This window comes from Sebastes umbrosus, chromosome 17, assembly GCF_015220745.1.
Source record: "Sebastes umbrosus isolate fSebUmb1 chromosome 17, fSebUmb1.pri, whole genome shotgun sequence".
NCBI lineage: Eukaryota > Metazoa > Chordata > Actinopteri > Perciformes > Sebastidae > Sebastes > Sebastes umbrosus.
Window position 1 is genome coordinate 13,146,358 of NC_051285.1, and position 17,513 is coordinate 13,163,870.

Genomic DNA, 17,513 nt, shown 5'->3' on the forward strand with positions numbered 1-17,513 from the left:
AAATTACAAACTTTAGGATAACAAAAAATATACGACAAAGTGTGGTAAAACTAGCTTTTCTTTTGCAGCCCATCACAGGTTAGGAAGTTTTAATCATTGAAACTGTTAATTGGAGATTAATTAGTCTCCAGTTTAAACAGTAAAAGGCTTGTTCTATTTCGTTCTTCCTGACTGCCAGAGGCAGTGTTTAACACTGGATGTTATCCATCTCGCGCACGCGCAGGTCGAGTATTTAATATCAACAAAGTCACATGTGACCTGGGATGACGTAGTTTATATAAGCCCACGTCATCATCAGAGATGTCCCTTGAATCTTCTCGCGGCAGGTAATCCGCGAATGCAGGTTGATTAAAGAGATAAGCCGTTGACTTTTCGCTGGAAGCCCTGCAACCGCATGGTTGGAGCTACGGTTTCGTCCTCCAAGGGCTGCGATTAGTTAATCACGGCTACACTCTAACACTTTAGACGCTGTAACACCGGTGTTTTCGCCGGTTCAATTCAGCGAGGCTAACGACAGGTGAGCTAGGATAACAAGGTGAGTATATCCTCCCGTCGTTAGAGTTTAAGTTACGTTTGTTGATAGGAGTCTGTTTTCGGTCTCCTTTATTGTTTATTGCCGCCGAGCTAAGTGTTTGCGCTACAGTATCGGCGAGCCTCCGTCGGACAACGAGCCCCGTTGGGCTGTTGTCGGCTAATTCATTTCCTTTTACAGTGTGTGTTGCTCAGCAGCGAGTGATTTCGCTCGTTAAAGCAGACATCTCCTTTGTTGATAGATAGAGCGACCGCTCCCCAGTAAGTGATTTCGCTTGTGGGTTAACTTATTTTGTGGCTGCTGTTAAAGGGGAAGTTATTATCTCCCCTGTCTTTTGTATAATAACAGTCCTAGTTCAAAGCTAGTGTCTAGTTACTGAGACAGTTTGCTGTTAAGCAAATTGATGTAATTTTTTTTCTCTCTGTTACTAGAGAGTGCTTTCACTCCAGTGTAACCAATGATTTGCATAACTAAGTAAACACATTATATTAGTAAGATAAATACATTATTTAATTAAATATAAGAGTATAAAATTAATACTAAGAATTATTATAAATATCAGCAGCACCATGTTAGGTGAGCATGTTTGCCGTGCCTGCATGGCTCCACTGCTAGCTACTGATGGCCATGATGAATGCCCCACATGCCTCGGTGTTGTACACCTGAGGGAGGGGCTGTCCGACAGTCAGTGCATGAATTGTAGTTTTATGCCACGGGAGCTGAAGATAGCTCGATTAGCTGAGCTAGAAGAGCAGCTCGAGTTCCAGTTGCCCCTATCGGGTGTACCTTCAAATGCACGGAGTGGGCGGAGACGCGCCCCACCTAAGGGGGCCCCACCTACAAAAAAGGCACGGAAAGTGGACTGTTTGGCAACTAAGGTCGACACGCTAACATCAGAGTTTGCTGAGATTAAAGCGCTGCTCCTTAACCTTCAGCCAGGCAGGGTGAACGCAACCCAGAATGACAGCCCGCAGGCTATGACACCTACCCCACTGAGATGGGATGAGGATGCCCTGTCTACGAGGGCTTCCTGTAGCCAGTTCTGTGAGGACCGGCCTGGACAGGGAGAGCTAGTAGCCTCCTCCCACGCTTCTGACACCTGTTCCCAGCAGTCAGGAAGTGGGTCCAGGGCAGACTCAGAGTCTGCTCCAGCGACAGTTAAGCCAGTGGTCCGTATGGCTCTGGCACGCTTAGGCTTGGATGAGGCCCCGACTGCGGGCACCTCATCCAGTGCATTTTTTAGGTGGGCCCCGCCCCTGGCGGGTTTCTCTGTTCCACCCTCCCAGCCATACATTGAGGAGCTCCACAAATGCTGGCCAGACCCGAAATCGCTTTCCCACCACACCACTGACGGCAGGGCCTTAGCTTCAATGCAGAACGCTGACACTTACGGACTGGGTAAGATGCCAGCAGTGGAGCCATCTATTGCCGCCCTTATTGTGTCTCCCAATGAGGTCTTGAGGCCTGATGCTCGCTGTCCCAGGCCCCAGTGTCGCATCACAGACGACTTTCTAGTCAAGGCTTATGAAACAGCGGCACGCATGGGCCGTCTTGGAAACTCTCTTTCCCACCTGATACTATCCTTGTCCCAGTCCCTGCAAGCTGCTGGCGTGGATGCTTCCGTCCAGAGCCTCAGTGATGCATCCCTGCAGGCGTTCGGTCTTATCACAAGGGAGCTTGGCAGACTAATGTCGACCCTTACGCTGACTCGCCGGCAGGTATGGCTGGCCCAATCTCCGCTTTCGGAGCCGGGCCGGAGAGCCCTCCGCACTCTCCCCGTGGTTCCGGGGGAGCTGTTTGGCCCAGCAGCACAGCAGGCCTTGGAGCGGGGAATCCAGGCGAACCAGACTCGGCAGCAGTTTGCTAGCTTCCGGGAACCTACGCCTTTATTGCGACAGCGGCCCCCACAGGGTGGTGGTACCAGTCGCCCTCGGCTTCCAGCTCGTCCTGATACGTACCCGAGGACCTCGCAGGCTCCGGCACGGCCGGTGCCTCAAGCGAGAAGGGGTCGGGGGTCAGGGTATCGCCCCCCCAGGTACCCAAAGGGCCAGAGGGGAAGATCCTGATGCCCCGGGGCCGGCAGTCGGACGCTTCTCCCAGCAGCAACTCAGCTGCTGGGAAAGCAGCACTTCAGACCCTTGGGTGGTGGCTACGCTTTCCCAAGGGTACAATCTCCAATTCCGACGCCGGCCCCCAGTTTTCAGTGGGATCAGACTGACCACGGTCAGAGATCCCACAAAGTCCCAGGCACTCAGACAAGAAATATCCACCCTCCTGGGGAAGGGTGCCATCGAAGAGCTGGGGCAAGAGACACAGCAAGGTGGGTTTTACTCAGTTTATTTTCTGATTCCAAAGAGAGAGGGTGGGTTTCGCCCTATACTGGACTTACGAGGGCTGAACACATTTCTGAAGGTGTTGCCCTTCCACATGCTGAGTACAGCAGATGTGCTCCAAAACGTGACACGGCACAGTTGGTTCACATCCATCGATTTGAAGGACGCATACTTTCACGTCCCAATAGCACTATCTCACAGGCAGTACCTGCGCTTCGCGTTCGAAGGCAAGGCCTTCCAATTCAAGGTGCTCCCATTTGGTCTTTCCCTTGCCCCACGGGTCTTCACAAGGTGCATGAGGGCGGCACTCGCCCCAATGCAGGCCAGGGGTATGCTTATCCTCCCATACCTGGACGATTGGCTAATTTGTGCTCTGACCAGGGAACAGGCAGAGCGGGACACTGCGTCCCTTCTGCATCACGTGACAAGGTTGGGCCTTACCGTCAACCATGCCAAGAGTTGTCTCATACCCAGCCAAAGGGTAGTGTTCATTGGTTTAACTCTGGACTCCCGCCATATGCTGGCCTTCCCAACACCAAGACGAGTAAACGCCATACTCCAGCTCCTCCTCCGGTTCCGGAAGAACAGGAGGTTGAGGTACAGCCTGTTTCTCAGGCTGTTAGGTATGTTGACGTCAGTAACATCAGTAGTGCCACTGGGCCTCCTGTACTTACGGCCATTCCAAATTTGGATCAATTGTCTCCAATTAGATCCAAAGTCCCACAGATCCAAGAGAGTCAGGGTGTCCAGCCGATGCCTCCTTGCATTGCGGCCATGGAGAGCCGGGGCATATCTGGCCAGGGGCATCTCATTGGGTTCGATTCCCTCACGTCGCGAGGTGGTGGTGACCGATGCTTCGCCCTCCGGCTGGGGGGCAGTATGGCAGCACAGAGCGATAAGGGGGCTCTGGACAGCACAGGAAGCGGCGGAGCACATAAATGTGCTCGAGCTCCGTGCTATATATTTGGCACTTCGCAAATTCCTACCACATTTGAGAGGCAGGCATGTTGTTGTACGGTCCGACAACAAGTCAGCTGTCTACCATGTAAACCGGCAAGGGGGCACCAGATCAACCCGGTTGCTACAGGTGGCACGGAGACTTCTGGTATGGGCTTTCCCTTGTTTTTCCAGCCTCAGGGCCATGTATCTGCCAGGGCCACAGAATGTGGTGGCAGACTTTCTCTCCCGCCAGAAACCCCCCGCGGGCGAGTGGAGGCTCCACCCAGAGGTGGTAGAGGAGATATGGCGCAAATATGGCGCAGCAGAGGTGGACCTGTTTGCCTCAGAAGCCTCAACGCACTGCCCTCTTTGGTTCTCCCTGACGGAGACAGCAAGCCCGTTGGGACAGGATGCCCTGGCACACCCATGGCCAGATTGCCTCCTCTATGCCTTCCCACCATTCCCACTGATAGCAGTAACGCTACACAGAATACAGCACGGCAACAACAGACTCCTGTTGGTCGCCCCAAACTGGCCGGGGAGACCCTGGTTTCCAGGGATGCACAGGCTTCTGGACGGAGTTCCATGGTGCCTGCCCAAGAGGCAAGACTTGCTCTCACAGCTGGGGGGCCGCATCTGGCATCCGAACCCGGATCGCCTACAGCTTTGGGTATGGCCCCTGAGGAGCCGGACCCACTCCTAAGGGTATGTGACCAGGCGGTAATTCAAACCATTTCTGACTCAAGAGCACCCTCCACCAGGGCACTGTATGCCAACAGGTGGAAAATATTCTCAGAGTGGTGTAAAGTTCATGAGGAGATACCTCAGAGTGCCTCTGTGCCAATAATACTGAGATTTTTGCAGTCTTTGCTGGAGAAGAAACTCTCTCCTTCTACCTTGAAGGTCTATGTAGCTGCTATTTCAGCCGGGCATGTCAGAGTGGATAACCAGACCGTGGGGTCTCACACTCTGGTGACCCGATTTCTTAAAGGAGCCCAGCGGCGGAACCCCCCGCAGGCTGTCAAGGTTCCCTCGTGGGAACTGCCTCTGGTGCTAGAAGCCCTTTGTCTCCCCCCCTTCGAGCCTCTGGATCAGTCGGGGCTGGAGTGGTCTTCAGTAAAGGTTGCTTTCCTTTTGGCGATGGCATCAGCAAAACGTGTGAGTGAACTTCACGCCTTGTCAGTGAGTGAAACGTGTATTCGCTGGAACTCGGATGGCACAGGGGTAGCACTTTGGCCTAACCCATCATTTTTCCCGAAGAGGTTGGCTCCGGCCCACTCTAATCAGGTCATTGAGCTGGCAGCTTATGACCCTTCATGCCTACAGGGTGAAGATGCTAAGTCAGCAGAACTGCTCTGCCCAGTGAGGGCCTTAAGGCATTATATACAGGTGACTGCGAGCTTTCGCCGCTCTGATAGTCTGTTTGTCTGCTATGGGGGCCATAGGAAAGGGCACACCCTGTCCAAGCAGAGGCTTTCCAGGTGGATTGTTCAGGCCATTGAGGAAGCATACAGGTCAAAAGGACTGCCTTTACCTCTTAATATCAGAGGCCACTCCACCAGGAGTGTCTCCACTTCCTGGGCAGCACTACGGGGGATCCCCCTAAGTGATATCTGCGCTGCGGCCAGCTGGGCTACTCCATGCACCTTTGCCCGTTTTTACAGGGTCAATGTTGCTGCTCCCCATGCAGTAGCATCGGTGGTCTTTCAGGAATCCACAGGCCGTTCCCGGTGAGGTGGGTTTTCCTCGTGACTACGTTGGTAGTCGTCATCCAGTGTTAAACACTGCCTCTGGCAGTCAGGAAGAACGAAATAGAACGAGAGTTACGTATGTAACTACGGTTCTATGAGTTCTGGATGACTGCCAGAGTTGGCTGTCATTCGGAATCTTGGCGAGAAGATTCTGGAGGGACATCTCTGATGATGACGTGGGCTTATATAAACTACGTCATCCCAGGTCACATGTGACTTTGTTGATATTAAATACTCGACCTGCGCGTGCGCGAGATGGATAACATCCAGTGTTAAACACTGCCTCTGGCAGTCATCCAGAACTCATAGAACCGTAGTTACATACGTAACTCTCGTTTGTTACCGCAACGCTCATTAACCAGCGCTCTCTAGTGATGGCATCATAAACTGGGCTCATTAGAACTATAGTTTGTTTTTGGCTCACCACGGCCTTTTTACTGAGAAATGCATCCTCGTGGAAAATTATGCAACAGACAAGTTGTTTTTCACTGTTTGTTCACTTTGTACAAACCAGTGGTGGGATGTAACAAAGTACATTTACTCAAGTACTGTACTTATTTCCATTTTTTATGCTACTTTATACTTCTACTCCACTACAATTCAGAGGGAAGAATTGTACTTTTCACTCTACTACGTTTATTGGACAGGCATAGTTACTTTTTACATAAAAAACACAATATTCTTATATGATAAGATGCAGTACTATACTTCAAATCTACCCAGTTGTACACAAAGTATCTACAATTGTCTCCATGTCGCGGAACTGCAACATTAAAATGCTCGTACACATATTTGTTAGTGATAAAAACAATACTAGAATATTCTATAAAAATATAACACTGCATAATGAGTACTTTTTTTCTTTGATACTTTAAGTACGTTTTGTTAATAATACTTATGTACTTTTACTTAAGTAATATTTGGAATTTGGGACTTTTACTTGTAATGGAGTATTTTTAGACTGGTATTTCTACATTTACTTAAAGGTCCCATATTATGCAAATTTTCAGGTTCATACTTGTATTTTGTGTTTCTACTAGAACATGTTTACATGCTGTAATGTTTAAAAAAAACTTTATTTTCCCCATACAGTCAGCCTGAATATGCCTGTATTCACCTTCTGTCTGAAGCGCTCCGTTTTAGAGCATTTTGACGGAATTGCAACAGAATTGCGTTGCTAAGCAACAGCTTGGGTCCATGTTTACTTCCTGTCAGCTGATGACATTAACATACACTGCAACCGGGAATAAACTGGGACACATTTAGAATGTTTACGTTTAAAATTGTGTAAAGGGTCTAAATATTGTATATTTGTGACATCACGAATGGGCAGAAATCCTGACAGCTTGTTTCAAATGCAGAGTTTCTGAATACGGGCTGTGTGTATTTCCCTGTGGATTGAGTGTTTCGATACTTTCACAGTATTTATATAGCATTTTAGCGTGCTTTATAATAAAAAAACATGAAAATCTCACTTTTTTATAATATGGGACTTTTAAAGTATCTGAGTACTTCTTCCACCACTGGTGCACAATTCACAAAAAGTCTTGTAAGTTCTTACACTTATATAGAGCGTCTCACAGAAGTGTCACAGAAGTATTTTGTATAGATCTTTGTCAGTACAGATATCATATGCCATTATAATTTCTGTACAAGTCTATACACTTGAACCATGGCCTTTTTAATGATAAATGGGAACTCTATGCCGTTTGCTCAAATAAAAAAAAACATTTTGTAACTTCTTATACTTGTATAGAGTGTGAAATGAAAATGTCTCAACAGCAAATTTATGTGTATTTAAGTCAGGGACATATTTTTTCAATAATTATCCCACACAAATCTCTGCCTCCTCTGAGTTTGTTGCCACTAAACCATGTTCAAACCCACCAGTGAGTGAACTGCGGGTGGTACAGTTATTACACCCTGTCAGCTGTCACAATAGGTCACTGAGGTCATTGTGATCAGGGTGGCATAATAATGCTATTTGACTGGACTCTGATTTAAGCATCAGTTTGTGTAAAGAAAGTTATCATTATGTTGAACACGAGTTGAACACATACAATGTAAATGTGCAATAACACATTGGTCACTTTTGTGTCACTTTTGCAATGTAAATACTGTAAATCTACTGTTACGGATATGTGCAATACCATGCTGATCACTCTGCAATAATTATATGATTATCTGACGGACACTGTGCAATAATCTGGCAAAACTATAATCTGGCAAAACTTTCATCTCATCAATATACATATTGTATTTTTATATTTTATATTATCTTTTATTATTATCTCTTTTTTATTGTATTATCTTTTCATTAGCACCTATGGGATTGTCACAATCTAATTTCGTTGTACTACAAAATGATAATAAAGGGCTTGAATCTTGAATCTGAATCTATTTGTGAGATTAAAGTATTAGTGCAGTGCAGTGTTACTGCAACATCATATCCACGATCCAAAAATCATGTCATCAACTGACCTGTTTTATTTTATTTTGGTAAGATTCTGTGTATAAAGAGTGTTGCGAGACGCTCAAACTCACCATCGTTCAAAAGAATAATCAAATGTTTGTTTTGAGCGCAAGAAAAGATGAATCAGTAAATAAGCTACTGTACAACCCTGCTCTTTATGAATCAAACTAATGGCATTAATTAAAGGGTATTGCTAAATGATGTCCCTGTTAACAGCTGAAAGCTTTATCTCAAGGGATTAATGAGGAAAGTATATCTTCCACTGTATACAGGTCAGACACGCAGTCATCCGATGGCTGCTTTTGAATGCAGCATCAAATAGAGCTGCTGCTAAACAAGCATTAGGAGAACATCAGGTAAGCTGCATTCACTGATTTATTAGCACATGTTTTAACTTACTGACACTTGTGTATTGTATACCGTTGTGTTTAAATGTACTCAATGAACTGGCATGGATGTTATACATGTGGTTTATAGCCTCTATGGAGGTGTAATGTACAATATGACATGATTTCTCTGTTTCTCTGCACAGGCTGCAGAGTTAAACTATGTCTTTTCTCAGGACTGTTTTAAACGACTCTCTCATCATTCATCCTCCGGGCTTCTATATCATCGGATTTGAGACATTTCCCTTCATCAGTGTCTACTTCATCTTTCTTCTTTTTGTTTATGTGGTTACAGTGCTGTTCAACAGTTTGGTGATCTACGTAATTGTCTTTAATCATTGTTTACACACTGCAAAGTTTCTGGCTGTGGTCAACCTCGCAGTAATTGATTTATTCCTTAACACAAGCATTATTCCCAGCATGATAAAGACATTCCTCGTTAAGGACAACTTCATTCCATTCAACTTGTGTTTGGTACAAATGTTTTTCTACTATATGTTCGGGACTTTGGAGTCATATGCACTCGCTATACTTGCCTATGACAGGTTGATCGCAATATGTTTCCCTCTGCGTCACAACTCCATCAACACACTGCGGAGCATGTCTTGTATTGTCGGCCTGACTTGGTCGTTTGCTCTGGGAATCATTGCATTTTCTACAGGTATAATGACTCAACTGTCTTTTTGCAGTTCTGTCAGAGTGTTCAGCTATTTCTGTGACTATGCGCCTGTGTTTAGACTCGCCTGTAATGATTACACTCTGCACTGGTCTACAGCTACTTTTCTCACTTTTTTGAATCTTGTAGTACCCTTTGCTTTTATTCTCCTGTCTTACATCAGCATCCTGGTGACTGTGTTCAGGATGAAATCTTTAGACAGTCGGGTGAAAGCTCTGGCCACATGCGTTGAGCATATCATCCTCGTTGCTGTATTTTACATTCCACTCATTACAATTTTTACTATCGGGTTTTATCTGCGTCTGATTGACCCGGACCAGCGTGTGCTGAGCCTGTCGCTGGCCTCTTGCATCCCACCCTGCGTCAATCCTATTGTATATTCTTTGAAGACCAAAGAGATCAAAATCAGAGCCCTGGCTCTGGTAAGACAAAATAAAATTGGCACACCACAAACAAACCAACAAAAAAGCAATCCTCTGAGGGTTAATAAAACACAGCAAAAGCCAATATGTTTGTGCAGTGAGTAAAGAGCCCCAACAGTGTGCTATCTTAATAATGCTTCTCAACTTGAAATGTCCCAAATGGGTCAGCAGTTTTTTTTCCAACCATGAGGTCATCAGTGTGAAGAAGGCCATGAACAGGGTACTGCACTGCAATTTCATTTTAATGTTATTTAATTAAAGTTGCATCATGTGTAATATACCAAATCATACCCATCTTTTTTGGCTGTAGTGAGTCAATTGATCACTGATGGCTTAAAATTCATAAAAGTACAATTAGAGCCTTTCTTTTTACCACCCTTTTTGTAAAATCTACAGTAGCTGTATTCCACCGGTGTTGGACAAAAATAGAGTAGCTCCCTTGAGGTTTAGACAGATATTGCAGAAAAAAAACATCTTCTTGCTAGTGAGACTACAAGTGAATCCCAACAGACACAATGCTAAATAAACATTGTTAAACTGTATGTGCATGTGTTGTGCTCTAATATGTGATGTACTTTAAGATGTAGGTGGGGGGGGGGGAGTGTGACATTGTGATGAGATTTGATTGTAACTATTCATTTTCAAAAACTTAAATTTGTCAAATCTGAAGCTACTTCAACTATTCAGAAATGTTATTTTTGACCGATGAAAAGTGAATATGCGTTTATTAACTTTAGTAGTTTATTTTCCACCTCTCTATGATGTTAAGGGAATAGAATGGCCTGATTGTAAAAAGCTTTACAAGTATCCTTCACCTCATTTGAAGATTCCCTGCATTAAATATGTGAACTTTTCATCCCTGTGTACTTCATATCTGTTCAAATAATAGATTCTTGATTTATCTCATTTAAGTGGCTTCACCACATTAATTATAGCTCTGGTGTTTGGGGAATCCACTAAATCCAATGTGTGCTTTTATTGAATAAATAACATTTTATTTGAAAGGAACTTAGGCTATTTGTTTGTGCTGAGCTACACTATGCCACGAAGGAGTGCATGACTGAAAATCAGGAATGGTTTACGTACCAGATCCAGGTTCAGACTTTAAAAGACTGCATGGCGACTTTCCACAATACACGGACACCCTCCCTGCTGGCTAGATGTCCTGCTCAGGAGATAACCCTGCAACACCTAATTAGGCTTTAAGTTTCTCCTTATGCTTTTCTTTTGATATCCAGCAGTCCTCACTGTGTCAATATTCAACCTGAGATCACACCAAAATATGTAATAGACCTGCCTGTCTACCAGAGGATAGCGTGTCAGTGTCACACTTTGAATATTACACACGTGAATGGAGGTGCAGTACCAGCAGGGGGCAGCAAAACCACTCACTTAGGTTTAGGCAACAAAACCACTTAGTCAGGTTAAGGGAAAATGTCATGGTTGGGCTTAAAATAAGTTCGTAAACTAAGTACAATACGTACGGAAAAACAATGTAACATCACATAGCATATTCACACAGATGCATTTACATTGCAGTCAGTACAGACTACATGGCGTACAAATGACACGCCGAAAAGCAAGAACGATGTTCTTATTACACACTTTTGCCTTGTGCATTATCGTGTCATTCATACGCTTCTTTCGTGCAGTCATGCAGCAATATTTGACTATAAAGTTTACAATTTAAAATTGCAATAATTCGTCATCTCAGACCAACAAAAGCAGATAACAGACCCTGTGGGAGGCTCATTTGATTTTAGCAAGGTGGATTAAAATTCACGGGGGAAAAAAGTGACCATGCTGATTAATGTGAGATTCATAGACTCCATTTCAGTATCAGTAAACTCAAGTGCAAGTGCCCTATAAGAACTAGCTTGTGCCACGTGGCCCAGTGACTCCACAGGCCAGGTTTAAATCTACTGTATCACTCTAAAAACTTAATGTTTTAGAGTACCAAAATGTGAAAACTCTGAAAAATGATAGTGAATGAGCTACCCTCTTTACAACTGTCCATGATTCACTTGCACACCCTGTTGAACTAAATATAACAAATTATTACTTTACTTTTGAGCACAAGAAAAGATGAATCAGTAAGTAAGCTACTGTACAACCCTGCTCCTTATGAATCAAACTAATGCCATTAATTAAAGGGTATTGCTAAATGATGTCCTCATTAACGGCTGGAAGCTTTATCTCAAAGGATCAATGAGGAAAGTATATCTTCCACTGTACACAGGTCAGACACGCAGTCATCCGATGGCTGCCTTTGGATGCAGCATCAAATAGAGCTGCTGCTAAACAAGCATTAGGAGAACATCAGGTAAGCTGCATTCACTGATTTATTAGCACATGCTTTAACTTACTGACACTTATGTGTTGTATACCGTTGTGTTTAAATGTACTCAATGAACTGGCATGGATGTTATACATGTGGTTTATAGCCTCTACGGAGGTGTAATGTACAATATGACATGATTTCTCTGTTCTTTAGACTGGAGAGGTTTTAAGCAGAGGTCGTCCTCCAACACAGGCTGCAAAGTTAAACTATGTCTTTTCTCAGGACTGTTTTAAACGACTCTCTCATCATTCGTCCTCCGGGCTTCTATATCATCGGATTTGAGACATTTCCCTTCATCAGTGTCTACTTCATCTTTCTTCTTTTTGTTTATGTGGTTACTGTGCTGTTCAACAGTTTGGTGATCTATGTAATTGTCTTTAATCATTGCTTACACACTCCAAAGTTTCTGGCTGTGGTCAACCTCGCAGTAATTGATTTATTCCTTAACACAAGCATTATTCCCAGCATGATAAAGACTTTCCTCGTTAAAGACAACTTTGTTCCATTCAACCTCTGTCTGTTACAGATGTTTGTCTACTATGCTGCTGTATCTCTGGAGTCATATGCACTCGCTATACTTGCCTATGACAGGTTGATCGCAATATGTTTCCCTCTGCGTCACAACTCCATCAACACACTGCGGAGCATGTCTTGTATTGTCGGCCTGACTTGGTCGTTTGCTCTGGGAGTAACAGCATTTTCTACAGGTATAATGACTCGACTGTCTTTTTGCAGTTCTGTCAGAGTGTTCAGCTATTTCTGTGACTATGCACCTGTGTTTAGACTTGCCTGTAATGATTACACTCTGCACTGGTTTGCAGCTTCTTTTCTAACTATTTTGATCCTTGCAGTACCCTTTGCTTTTATTCTTCTCTCTTATGTTATTATCCTGGTGACTGTGTTCCGGATGAAATCTTTAGACAGTCGGGTGAAAGCTCTGGCCACATGCGTTGAGCATATCATCCTCGTTGCTGTATTTTACATTCCACTCATTACAATTTTTACTATCGGGTTTTATCTGCGTCTGATTGACCCGGACCAGCGTGTGCTGAGCCTGTCGCTGGCCTCTTGCATCCCACCCTGCGTCAATCCTATTGTATATTCTTTGAAGACCAAAGAGATCAAAATCAGAGCCCTGGCTCTGGTAAGACAAAATAAAATTGGCACACCACAAACAAACCAACAAAAAAGCAATCCTCTGAGGGTTAATAAAACAAAGCAAAAGCCAATATGTTTGTGCAGTGAGTAAAGAGCCCCAACAGTGTGCTATCTTAATAATGCTTCTCAACAGAAATGTCCCAAATGGGTCAGCAGTTTTTTTTCCAACCATGAGGTCATCAGTGTGAAGAAGGCCATGAACAGGGTACTGCACTGCAATTTCATTTTAATGTTATTTAATTAAAGTTGCATCATGTGTAATATACCAAATCATACCCATCTTTTTTGGCTGTAGTGAGTCAATTGATCACTGATGGCTTAAAATTCATAAAAGTACAATTAGAGCCTTTCTTTTTACCACCCTTTTTGTAAAATCTACAGTAGCTGTATTCCACCGGTGTTGGACAAAAATAGAGTAGCTCCCTTGAGGTTTAGACAGATATTGCAGAAAAAAAACATCTTCTTGCTAGTGAGACTACAAGTGAATCCCAACAGACACAATGCTAAATAAACATTGTTAAACTGTATGTGCATGTGTTGTGCTCTAATATGTGATGTACTTTAAGATGTAGGTGGGGGGGGGGGGAGTGTGACATTGTGATGAGATTTGATTGTAACTATTCATTTTCAAAAACTTAAATTTGTCAAATCTGAAGCTACTTCAACTATTCAGAAATGTTATTTTTGACCGATGAAAAGTGAATATGTGTTTATTAACTTTAGTAGTTTATTTTCCACCTCTCTATGATGTTAAGGGAATAGAATGGCCTGATTGTAAAAAGCTTTACAAGTATCCTTCACCTCATTTGAAGATTCCCTGCATTAAATATGTGAACTTTTCATCCCTGTGTACTTCATATCTGTTCAAATAATAGATTCTTGATTTATCTCATTTAAGTGGCTTCACCACATTAATTATAGCTCTGGTGTTTGGGGAATCCACTAAATCCAATGTGTGCTTTTATTGAATAAATAACATTTTATTTGAAAGGAACTTAGGCTATTTGTTTGTGCTGAGCTACACTATGCCACGAAGGAGTGCATGACTGAAAATCAGGAATGGTTTACGTACCAGATCCAGGTTCAGACTTTAAAAGACTGCATGGCGACTTTCCACAATACACGGACACCCTCCCTGCTGGCTAGATGCCCTGCTCAGGAGATAACCCTGCAACACCTAATTAGGCTTTAAGTTTCTCCTTATGCTTTTCTTTTGATATCCAGCAGTCCTCACTGTGTCAATATTCAACCTGAGATCACACCAAAATATGTAATAGACCTGCCTGTCTACCAGAGGATAGCGTGTCAGTGTCACACTTTGAATATTACACACGTGAATGGAGGTGCAGTACCAGCAGGGGGCAGCAAAACCACTCACTTAGGTTTAGGCAACAAAACCACTTAGTCAGGTTAAGGGAAAATGTCATGGTTGGGCTTAAAATAAGTTCGTAAACTAAGTACAATACGTACGGAAAAACAATGTAACATCACATAGCATATTCACACAGATGCATTTACATTGCAGTCAGTACAGACTACATGGCGTACAAATGACACGCCGAAAAGCAAGAACGATGTTCTTATTACACACTTTTGCCTTGTGCATTATCGTGTCATTCATACGCTTCTTTCGTGCAGTCATGCAGCAATATTTGACTATAAAGTTTACAATTTAAAATTGCAATAATTCGTCATCTCAGACCAACAAAAGCAGATAACAGACCCTGTGGGAGGCTCATTTGATTTTAGCAAGGTGGATTAAAATTCACGGGGGAAAAAAGTGACCATGCTGATTAATGTGAGATTCATAGACTCCATTTCAGTATCAGTAAACTCAAGTGCAAGTGCCCTATAAGAACTGGCTTGTGCCACGTGGCCCAGTGACTCCACAGGCCAGGTTTAAATCTACTGTATCACTCTAAAAACTTAATGTTTTAGAGTACCAAAATGTGAAAACTCTGAAAAATGATAGTGAATGAGCTACCCTCTTTACAACTGTCCATGATTCACTTGCACACCCTGTTGAACTAAATATAACAAATTATTACTTTACTTTTGAGCACAAGAAAAGATGAATCAGTAAGTAAGCTACTGTACAACCCTGCTCCTTATGAATCAAACTAATGCCATTAATTAAAGGGTATTGCTAAATGATGTCCTCATTAACGGCTGGAAGCTTTATCTCAAAGGATCAATGAGGAAAGTATATCTTCCACTGTACACAGGTCAGACACGCAGTCATCCGATGGCTGCCTTTGGATGCAGCATCAAATAGAGCTGCTGCTAAACAAGCATTAGGAGAACATCAGGTAAGCTGCATTCACTGATTTATTAGCACATGCTTTAACTTACTGACACTTATGTGTTGTATACCGTTGTGTTTAAATGTACTCAATGAACTGGCATGGATGTTATACATGTGGTTTATAGCCTCTACGGAGGTGTAATGTACAATATGACATGATTTCTCTGTTCTTTAGACTGGAGAGGTTTTAAGCAGAGGTCGTCCTCCAACACAGGCTGCAAAGTTAAACTATGTCTTTTCTCAGGACTGTTTTAAACGACTCTCTCATCATTCATCCTCCGGGCTTCTATATCATCGGATTTGAGACATTTCCCTTCATCAGTGTCTACTTCATCTTTCTTCTTTTTGTTTATGTGGTTACTGTGCTGTTCAACAGTTTGGTGATCTATGTAATTGTCTTTAATCATTGCTTACACACTCCAAAGTTTCTGGCTGTGGTCAACCTCGCAGTAATTGATTTAGTCCTTAACACAAGCATTATTCCCAGCATGATAAAGACTTTCCTCGTTAAAGACAACTTTGTTCCATTCAACCTCTGTCTGTTACAGATGTTTGTCTACTATGCTGCTGTATCTCTGGAGTCATATGCACTCGCTATACTTGCCTATGACAGGTTGATTGCAATATGTTTCCCTCTGCGTCACAACTCCATCAACACACTGCGGAGCATGTCTTGTATTGTCGGCCTGACTTGGTCTTTAACTCTTGGAATCATTGCATTTTTAGTAGGTATAATGACTCGACTGTCTTTTTGCAATTCTGTCAGAGTGTTCAGCTATTTCTGTGACTATGCGCCTGTGTTTAGACTCGCCTGTAATGATAACACAATGCAGTGGACTACAGCTTCTATGCTCACTTTTTTGATCCTTGCAGTACCCTTTGCTTTTATTCTTCTGTCTTATGTCAGCATCCTGGTGACTGTGTTCAGGATGAAATCTTTAGACAGTCGGGTGAAAGCTCTGGCCACATGCTTTGAACATATCATCCTTGTTGCTTTATTTTACATTCCACTCATTACAATTTTTACTATTGGGTTTTATCTGTCTGTGATTGACCCGGAGCAGCGTGTGCTGAGCCTGTCGCTGGCCTCTTGCATCCCACCCTGCGTCAATCCTATTGTATATTCTTTGACAACCAAAGAGATCAAAATCAGAGCCCTGGCTCTGGTAAGACAAAAGAAAAATTATCCTCTGAGGGTTAATAAAACAAAGCAAAAGCCAATATGTTTGTGCAGTGAGTAAAGAGCCCCAACAGTGTGCTATCTTAATAATGCCTCTCGACAGAAATGTCTCAAATAGGTCAGCAGTTTGGTTCAACCATGAGGTCATCAGTGTGAAGAAGGCCACGAACAGGGTACTGCACTGCAATTTCATTTTAATGTGATTTAATTAAAGTTGCATCATGTGTGATATACTAATGCATACACATATTTTTGGCTGTAGTGAATCAATTGATCACTGAAGGCCAGCGTTCATTCCTCTCATTACCATTTTTACTATCGGGTTTTATCTGCATCTGATTGACCTGGACCAGCGTGTGCTGAGCCTGTCGCTGGCCTCTTGCATCCCACCCTGCGTCAATCCTTTTATATATTCTTTGAAAACCAAAGAGATCAAAATCAGAGCCCTGGCTCCGGTAAGACAAAATAAAATTGGCACAGACCAACGCAAGAGCAGACCTTGGAGAGATGTTAAAATGTTTGTGTAGAAGGTTAAAAAGCCAAGAGGAAAACCAGAGCACTGGCACTGGTAATAAAAATGAAATTGGCAAAATATTGCCATTTTAAACTGAATAAAATGGCCTGACTGTAAAAAGGGCTTTAACAGTAGGGCAAGACTAAAATATATACGAATTACGACTTTACAGCTTTTCTTTTTTGTCTTTTGAAGATTTCATCCAATAAATGTCTGCACTTTTAACGCCTGTGTGCTCTTTTGTTTTTTTTACAAAGATGAAATTCCTGCCTCATCATACATAAATGGTTGCAACAAATCAGTTTCCGCTCTGAGAAACGAATAAAAACAAGATGTTCGCTTTTGTTGGGGAAAAAAATAAAATGATCTCTCATTTGAAAGGAGTTGGAGCGAGCCAAGCTAAAACTACTGGCCTTTCTCTTGTGGTCCTTTGAAAGACGGTGCACTTTCAATTAAATAAGAGCTTCACAAAAACAATACGAATGTACACCTCCACCTATTTC

The 17,513-nt window shown here is 43.1% G+C and overlaps 4 protein-coding genes across 4 annotated transcripts; all 4 read left to right on the plus strand.

Moving 5' to 3' along the window:
- The first annotated feature begins 1,131 nt into the window (after positions 1-1,131).
- LOC119475996 lies at positions 1,132-5,442 on the plus strand. The gene is made up of 2 exons (XM_037749157.1): positions 1,132-2,390; positions 2,431-5,442. Exons 1-2 carry the CDS (start codon positions 1,132-1,134, stop codon positions 4,505-4,507), a joined length of 3,336 nt encoding a protein of 1,111 aa, XP_037605085.1. The 3' UTR covers positions 4,508-5,442.
- A 3,134-nt stretch (positions 5,443-8,576) lies between these two features.
- Positions 8,577-9,617, plus strand: LOC119475997 (olfactory receptor 24-like). The gene has a single exon (XM_037749158.1). The coding sequence runs from the start codon at positions 8,577-8,579 to the stop codon at positions 9,615-9,617; it is 1,041 nt and encodes a 346-aa protein (XP_037605086.1).
- Positions 9,618-12,061: 2,444 nt separating this feature from the next.
- LOC119475998 (olfactory receptor 2AT4-like) lies at positions 12,062-13,102 on the plus strand. The gene has a single exon (XM_037749159.1). It carries the CDS (start codon positions 12,062-12,064, stop codon positions 13,100-13,102), a length of 1,041 nt encoding a protein of 346 aa, XP_037605087.1.
- A 2,444-nt stretch (positions 13,103-15,546) lies between these two features.
- On the plus strand, positions 15,547-16,497 carry LOC119475774 (olfactory receptor 1M1-like; the record flags this gene model as incomplete). The annotated part of the gene is made up of 1 exon (XM_037748784.1): positions 15,547-16,497. A coding segment is annotated over exon 1 (951 nt), but the record flags the coding sequence as incomplete, so codon positions are not given.
- Between the last annotated feature and the right edge of the window lie 1,016 nt (positions 16,498-17,513).